Here is an 8,681-nt window from a genome sequence, read left to right as displayed (position 1 = left end):
GTGTCTTTACAGTGTCCTCAAGTTAGAGGTGGGATACTTGGTTGAGGGCAGCAGCAGTTGTACCCATTTGGGGGCCCTAGACAAAATGTAGACATGGGCCCCTTTTAAATTACTTTTCCTGGCATTTACCACGATGGGGCTGACTGTGGGGGGTGTGGACTGTGGTAAAGGTGCAGGACAAAGCTCTATAAGTGAAATTCTGACTGAGCAAAGACGCCATACCATTATTACGCCGGCGACCAGCCCGAGGTCCTTTGCCGATCCTTCCCCATCTCTCCCCACTCGTTTTCTGTCTCTCTATCTCTCACTGTCCTATCTCAAATAAAGGCATAAAACCCGATAGGAAAAAGTGAAGTTCTGTGCATTCAGAAAAATGGGCTTTTTCTGTGCTGTAGCTAGTTCTTTTGTTTATAGTGGAAGTTAACTGTTACAACAGATAGGAGACACATCCTGGATTAGTAGCTAACAAGTGATTGTGAACATTCCATAACAAACCAGGGCAAGACAGGTAAATACACTTTGCTTCTAGATGAGGTTAGATTAGATTACAGACAACCAGGGCTGCTGACACGTTTTCCCGGGGTGAAAGGCCCCCCACCCAATACTGTACAGACAATGTAATGAAGACCCAGTAGTGGGGCCCCCTGGGTCCCTGGACCAGAGTCAACTGATCCCTTTCGGCTTCCCGGCCCATTCATGAGTGTAACTTTTTTCATGTGTATTTACCACCACCGTCAATTTTTAAGACTTCATGATTATTTGGAAATGTAGTCATTTCACACACGAATTGGTCCATCTTCTTAACAGAAATAAACATCCTTGGTTGCAAAACATATTCTACTTTGGTCAGACCAGTAAATAGTTTTTATTACATAGGTTCATTACTTAATTTTCATAAAAAGAGACTATTTGTGAATGGGCAGCATATATTTAGAAAATAAATGATTAATGTTACACACTCTACTTTAAAAAAAATGTTCATGAGAGAAGTTAAAACACCACAGCTTTGTAAACGCATACTGGGCTGTTTTCACTGTTACAGTTTGTCTCGATTGCTTCTACACAATTTCTGGTACTTCACACACAGTTCTGGAAACATCTCGACAATTTCCCAACTCCCCTAACCAATGTCACTGAACAATAAACACAATTCCTTCTTTACACTCATGGTTCAGTTTTAAAACACACTCTTTTCAAAACACTACACACAATTATCAGGATTAGACACAATTTTCATGAAGAAAATTCCTGGTTGTCGCATGGAACACAATGTCATTCAAAATACTAAAATCAACTGCCATACTATGTTCACTTCCTCATCACATGGGCAAACTCTCTTCATATCTGTTTACAATCTGAAATCATCACCCCATAAGGACACACATTGCATGTGATGTTGATGAAAACATGAGTGGATGCAGTGAGAACACACATTTGTTTAGTTTTTGATCCCCAAAATATTTAATACTGTATTATACAAGAGATCACTTTCATGTGGTTACCCAATATTTTACAACAAATCAGTGCATTTTTTTTCAACGTCAAAAACATATGTAAAATACATTTTTTGCCACACATCTGTGTACTCTGAGTCTGAAAACAATATTTCAGTGCTTTACAACAGAAAGATGTCCTCTTCAGTAAGTGGAACACTGAACAAAATGAGTTTCTACTCTGTGTCAAGCTGAGTATAGTGTTATACCATATGGCCATTAGTGTTCAATGGCTCATATTAGTGTGGATTAAAATGACTGTTTATGTGTGTCATTTGAGAACAAAATTGCCTTTTTAGAAGAGAGTACATTGTTTTGAGACGTGCATGTTTCAGGGGTAGTGAGGAGTTTTGTCCGTTGTGTGTGAATTTTTGGGGATTTGTGTGTAGAGTTTTGAGAATTCGAGACCTGACTCCGAAAAATGTGTGTAAGCAATCGAGAAAAACTGTATTAGTACACCACAATATTCGCATGTCGGGTATAGGTTATTTGTATTTGCTATCTTTATGTGCCTTTACTTTTATCCTGTGGTATAATTGAAGAGTTCAGATGCAAAACAACCCTCTACATTTCTAAATTTAATAGAATTCTACTACATGTATGGAAATACAGCCTCTTTTTGTAAACTCATCAGACGTGCACTTAGAGGGTTTTGCACCTTTGCTTCTTTGAAATTGTTCTGTTTGTGTCTGCCCATCTCCATCGCTATTTTAATTCACAGATCCGAACGTGAGGAATGTCACGCTGTCAATCCTGTGCAGCTCCGGTACATCTGGGAATTGTAGTGAGACGTCATCGCTCTTAAAGCAGGTGAGATGTGATTATCAGAGCCCAACTGTTGACAACCAGCAGTCAGTCATGCAGAACACATGAAGCGAAATATGTCATAATCAAATGTCTTTGATTATATTATGTGGCACTAACATCTTTGAAGGTATCCAAATCTGTGTACGTACAAATATTTATATGTAACGTGTATATCACGCACAAATACAGCGTTTTTTTGGTTTTCTTTTGTGTTAAATCTTCTGCTGCCCCTATTTGTGGCCTGATCCAAACTATCGTTTTTGTTAATAGTAGCCTCAGTTATTATTTGAGGAAATGTGGTAATGTTAAATGTCCATATTAACATGTCTGCTTGTCTCTCTGTTACTGCAGCTGAGGACGAAATTGGTGGAGGAGCTGGAAGGAGTCTACTCGGACTTGAAGAAATGATGTCATTTTGTGGATAATAGTATGGTCCTCCCTACACACACACACACACACACACACACACACACACACACACACACACACACACACAATGTAAGATTTGCGCTTTTTATTATTTTATGTTCTTAATCAAGATGGGAGATATTGTCTGATTTCTTATCATTATTTTTAACACAGTTTAAAATCTACTTTGATGACACTCAACTCGTATTCTTATTTTACAACTTCGCCTCTCTCATAGGGTGAATGGTGAAGTTTGCTTCACTCGGCCAAATTTGTGTGTATGTGTCCTGGAATGAGCACCACAGGCTTAGACAAATAGGGTTTTCACACCTGGTCCCCTTTAAGTGAACCAAACTCAGTCCTCTTTAAGTGGACCAAAAAGCGAACGGATAGCAAAAGGACTCAGTTCTGTTTTTGTTCATATTGTGAGTGTATTAAAGAACTTGCTGATCTTTCTGGTCTTGGTAGGCTTATATGGTGTGCCACTCTTCTTTTTTAGCAATCTCAGTCCTCTAGAGCCCTCCTAATCACAAGTGTAACTTGTCTGAACTCATAAGCGAACCGAACTGAGACCAGGTCAACCAAGGTCTCAGTAAAGTTCGCTTCCGAGGGGTCTGGGTACGGTTTGAAGTGTTCACATATGCTGCAAAAATGCTAAGTCACTACTCTGAGTTCACTTAGGCGGCTGAAAGGGACCAGGTGTGAAAACGCTGTTAAGAACTGCTTGAGTGCTTTTGGGAAACACCGCTGGTGACCTAGAATCCTTGAGGGGAATTGGGCCAGGTGTTCGAGTTTAGTGTTGGGCACACAGACTTTACAGGTCTGTGGTTGGGCACCTTATAATACCTCCATGCATCCAATGCTCGTCTTCCATGTATCTTTCTGGTCAACCGTAAGTCAGTCAGTAACATGGCACGTAATTGGCTGAGTAAACTGTCGGCAGAAATGAGCTCAGTGAAACTCCATTTTGGAAGCTGAAAAATGTGTTCAATTTTGGCTGAATTCACTAGCCTAGCATTTCCCATTGAAATGACTGGAGGCGGGACTTACTCACTCTCTCCACTTCTTATACTACCTCCATGGTTCAGAATGAATGTGCTGCGCTCTCTCGACAGCGGCCCCTAGGTGAACTGTAGGCATGGGTAAAATAGGGAGTGGGGAGGCTGTATGTAAAACTGACTGTGAACACACACACACGAACAGACAGTGCAGACCCTAAAGAGAGAAAACCTGCCGTCCTGAAGCGTGTTCGTTGATAAAAAAAAAATAGAAATTCCGAACAGTGCACTTGCTGTGCTATTTTGAGAGGGAATAGGCTGTTCCAGAAGCATAGGAGATGTTTGTTGTTACAAGACATGAAACTACTGACTGGACTGAGAGCATCGTCAGGAATGCCTGTGTCTGTGGTGCCCACTAAATATCTGAAGTTAGTGTGACCATCCGTTATCTTATTTCGGAAAAAACACCTGTCGAGTTTCTGTACAAGTGAACGGCGCGTGGTCGATTCTGATACAACGATGTGCACGCACCCAAATGACGTCATATCTGTTGTTTACAAACTCTAAACGGGTCAATACAGTAGGCCTATGATACACATACGTAGCTATTGTTAGATCATACATTCAGACAGCGATAAGTACCACCTTAGTCCACCCTATAAGTCTTTTTGTGATGTACAGCATTAAAAGGTGCACTGTGTAATATTTTTGTAGTTTATTTCCTGAAATCATGCTGCCCATTCATTCCATTTACCTTTTTCATGAATACTTACCACCACCATCAAATTCTAGGTATTCATTATGACTGAGAAATCACAGTTTTCATACATTAAGTGGGATCTTCTCCATTGTCTGCCATTTTGAATGTCCAGAAATAGACATTTTAGCTGCCAAAACCTGCCGTGCTTTGGTCACACTAGTAAATATTAGTTTGTTACTTTGTAGATATTCATGAAAAAAAAAAATGTCAATAGGCAGCACAGTTTCAATGAGCAGCATAATTGCAATACTTACTCTGGCCACCATCCTACACAGTGCACCTTTAAGTTGTTTTCCTGTTTAGTCACAAGCAGATGGAGAAAGATGCTCCACTCTTTACTACAACTTACAGTACTGTAACAAAAGTACTGTATGAAAATGAAATACTGTATGAAAGTGAAATACTGTTTTAATAATGTTTAGAAATATTTTTTTGCACACACACACACACACACACACACACACAAACACACACCTTATCTGCAGCGACTTACAGTTATAAAAGCATCAGCGAAGTGTAATGTAATACACTTTGCATTTTAGAGATAATGCTGGCTTGTATGGGTCTATGAATCGTATGCCTCTTTTCCACTGCCGGTTTTCTGGTAGGCCTACAGCCCGACAAAGTGCAACCCGGCAGCCACTTTTTGCTTTTAGGATAGGCATGACACAGCTAAATCGTAAAGCAAAAAGTGTCGGCTGAGTCGCACTGTGTCGAGCTGTAGGCCCACCAGAAAACCAGCAGTGGAAAAGAGGTATTAATGTACAGAGCATCAAATGGAATCATTAAAGGTAGATCCTGTAATTTTGTAGTAGTTTGTTTCCAGAATTTATATTGTACTACACATTTATGAATATTTACCACCACCATCAATTTCTAAGTATTGATTGTGACCGGGAAAGTGACACTTTTTAATACATAAAAAGGTGAATTAACCAAGCTCTTCCCCACACTCCTCCATGACTGAGGTACCCTGAGTATGACACCACTATGTTACTTTCCCTTCAGGGTGTCTGTTGGGCTGCCCCCTTGCATAAGTGAGGCATAAATGCAGTTTCTTTGTGTGCACTCTGTGCTGTGGCGTGCAGTGTAATGTTGATAATGTGACTGACTCCCCAATAGACTTTCCAGCCCAATAGTTAATAATATTGATAAATGAGTTTTTATGTTGTTTATTTTTTTTACTCTTGATTCGCATGGCTAAAATGTGGTGTACATTGATATTCTTCACACAAAACTGCACATGCATACAGTGTTAATTCAAAACCTACAGAATACTCTGGGACCAAATACAATCTAGAAGATATTAAATTGACTATTGAATTAACACTGCATTTTCTACTGCACACACACACACACATTATTCACAATCACCCTGACCCAAGGGCCAAAGCCTGGTCGACATGGCACTCAGTCGTACAAAAGTCATGACATCATATTTTTTCTCAGTCTTTGATATTAAATGAGAGTAAACCTTTCCTGTTTTAGTTGATTTAGAAGAGTTAGAAAAGTTATTTCCAAAAGCCAAAATTGTATCTACTGTAAATAAAGTATAATGAGAGAGAGAGAGCATTTCAGACATTTTCTTTGGGTAGTAAATCCAGTTGGACAGTGACCCAAAACATACTGGTTTAAGATTTCGTGTCTACATGTATATTCAATGTATGTAAACCTCTGGTTTCAACTGGATGGTTATGGACAAAATGAGTAATGTAGGATTGCCATCATTTGTCAATGACTTTGGTATTGTCTAATTTTCCTGAGGTAACATTGCCATTGATTAAATAATATATTCGGAATATTTACGATTAACCTTTTTCCTGAATTCAGACACAAATGTATCTGTAGTCAACTGATAAAAAAACTGTAGGTCTGTCACCAATGACTGTATGTAATTAATACATGTACATATGCATTAAAAATAATAAATTGTCTGCAGACTAAATCGACTTGACCTGCGAGTTTGAATTTTGTGCAACACATCAGTAATTTAAAGTCTTTGGCGGCAGTCTGTTGGTTACCAATAGATGATTCCAGATTGAAAGTTGCTCAAACATGCGTACGCATCCGACATATGGTCCATCTCATTATCTAACCTCCTGTCCTGACCTTGTGTTTGTGGCCTCCTGCTTTGCTAATGCCCTGCTTCCGTGGAGAAAACAATTGAGTTTCCCCACTGTCAGCCTAGACACAACCACTTTTGAGAGACTTCTCCGCATTCAACGTCCCGCTGGCAAATGAGAAAATTACATTCTGAATTGGGCTTGCATCCCGACGGCACAAGCACAAGGCGAGGTCGAGAGGTTAGATAGTAGACCGGGCCCACATGGAGTGTATGCCCAGGGAGACCCCGGTTCATATCCGGCCTGGGCCACTTTCCAGCTCTACCCCCATCTTGCTTTTTCCCACTTGTTCCTGATCTTCACTATTCTATCAAATAACGGCTCAATAAAAAAGCCCAAATATATATTGTGTATAGTATGCTAAAATGAGCAGGATAGCATTCTAAGTGATCAGCTTAACTCTCAATCCTGTCAGTTGGGCAGCAGCAAAGGATGTCTGTGTGATCGCACTCTCCTTGGTCTCCCCTATTGCGTAAGGCAGCCACCTTGACAACACCTCACATCTTGGCCAGGTCCCCTGAAAAAAAATGAAGATTTTGTATTACCCATACCCAATTCATTTCCAAAGTTGCTTTCCAAAATCTGTATTGCCATTTTATTTTGCCGTGTTTCAGACATTATTTCATATTTGATATGACACACACAGACACAGTTTACTATAAACCACACTTTGGCATATTACCACCAGCCAAACATCACAGATACAAACAGCACTTTTTCTGCTTGTCAAAATGTTAATTAGTTTATTTATGCATTTGCAAGAAGTCCAATTTTTCATGAGTCATCAGTAGCTGATTTATTACATAAAACATAATGTAGCACAGATGTCACTTAAAGAACTTTTGGTCAGGGTCTTGCTGAACCACAGCACACTCCTCCACGGGTGAACTCAAGCCTGACTTCCAGCAACTGCTTTGGCAAGTATAAACCATCACAGTTCCAAATTCAACAGCCAGCTCGGTCTCCGAGGCGTTGTTGGAGCACAGCAAACTAACAAGCGCGGGCATAAGCTGGAACTCAAATGTTCTGCCACTTCCGCAGTGACTGCATTTCGGAACGGACTTTTCCAGGTCCAACGGGGGCTTGGAAATCAACAAAGGCGAGCCGTTTCTACAGTATCTCAAAATCTGTTCAGGACATAAAGACACCTTCTTCATGAATCCAGAGAAGACCGCATCCCCGTGTCTAGCCTCTGTTTTCTCATACTTCTCCTCTCCTCCTCCTCCTCCTCCCCCGGAGTCTCCCAACTCCATCACAGACGCACCCTCTCGCTCCTCGTATTCTCTCAGCAGGTCCTGGGCATGTTCCATGCCACTGTCCGCGGTGAAGTCACCCTCCTCCACCACGCTGATGTAGTACTCTTGGAAGGTTGGGCCAGCGGGCTGACAGTCCTCCTCCGTGGTGCTGATGCTGAGGCTTTGAAACTGGCTGCCGACATCCGCTGCAGCTGATTCAGTCACAGCCATGCTGGAGGGTTGTACAGTTGGAGTTTGACTGGTGGTCCACGTTGAACTACAGCAATCCTCTTCCTCCACGCCCCAGTCGTCCGCGTCGGCACACCAGTCAGTGCTGGCCATGGGTGCTGCTGGCTGCACATGAGGAGCTTGCTGTGCCCCTGCTGCCCCTGTTGAGAGCTTGACGTCGGAGTCCAGGCACTGTGAGCGCAGGACCTTCCAGCCATCTGACTTTCCCTGGCAGTCAGTGTTGGTACAGGCAAAGACATTTATGGTGCGATGATAGGGAGAGGCATCAAGAGGGCAATAAACTTGAACAACATGTGTAAGAGCCGATTTGCACACAGTGCAGCTGGGATACCTGAAACATACCGCAGGAATCTTGTCCGGTTCACCGCCGATCTTACTTGTGAGAAATGTTGAAATGGTTTTCTTCCTTTCTATAGCTTCGTCGCATAGTCCAATAAGGGTATTTTCCAGATACGCTGCCATAATGACAGAAAAAGTTTCATAGTGAAGCGAGTTTCATAGTGAAGCGAGGCGAAGGCGAACACGTGCAGTTGTCATCCTGACTTTTCTGTGGAGCTTACCGGTGTGTCGTAATCACTGACGTAATTCCCGCGACAAACGTAAAGAAT

General features: G+C 41.6%; 1 protein-coding gene across 1 annotated transcript; it reads right to left on the bottom strand.

The window, feature by feature from the left end:
• Positions 1-7,207: 7,207 nt before the first annotated feature.
• pdcd2l (programmed cell death 2-like) lies at positions 7,208-8,643 on the bottom strand. The gene has a single exon (XM_063187178.1). The coding sequence runs from the start codon at positions 8,533-8,535 to the stop codon at positions 7,417-7,419; it is 1,119 nt and encodes a 372-aa protein (XP_063043248.1). The 5' UTR covers positions 8,536-8,643; the 3' UTR covers positions 7,208-7,416.
• Positions 8,644-8,681: the final 38 nt, after the last annotated feature.

The sequence above is a fragment of the Engraulis encrasicolus genome, chromosome 21 (assembly GCF_034702125.1).
Source record: "Engraulis encrasicolus isolate BLACKSEA-1 chromosome 21, IST_EnEncr_1.0, whole genome shotgun sequence".
NCBI lineage: Eukaryota > Metazoa > Chordata > Actinopteri > Clupeiformes > Engraulidae > Engraulis > Engraulis encrasicolus.
Note: the sequence above shows the minus strand (reverse complement) of the source record. Positions and strands in the feature narration are given on the sequence as shown.

Excerpts from the sequence above, each read along its gene's own strand:
- pdcd2l (XM_063187178.1), bottom strand. The coding sequence starts at position 8,535 with ATGGCAGCGTATCTGGAAAATACCCTTATTGGACTATGCGACGAAGCT.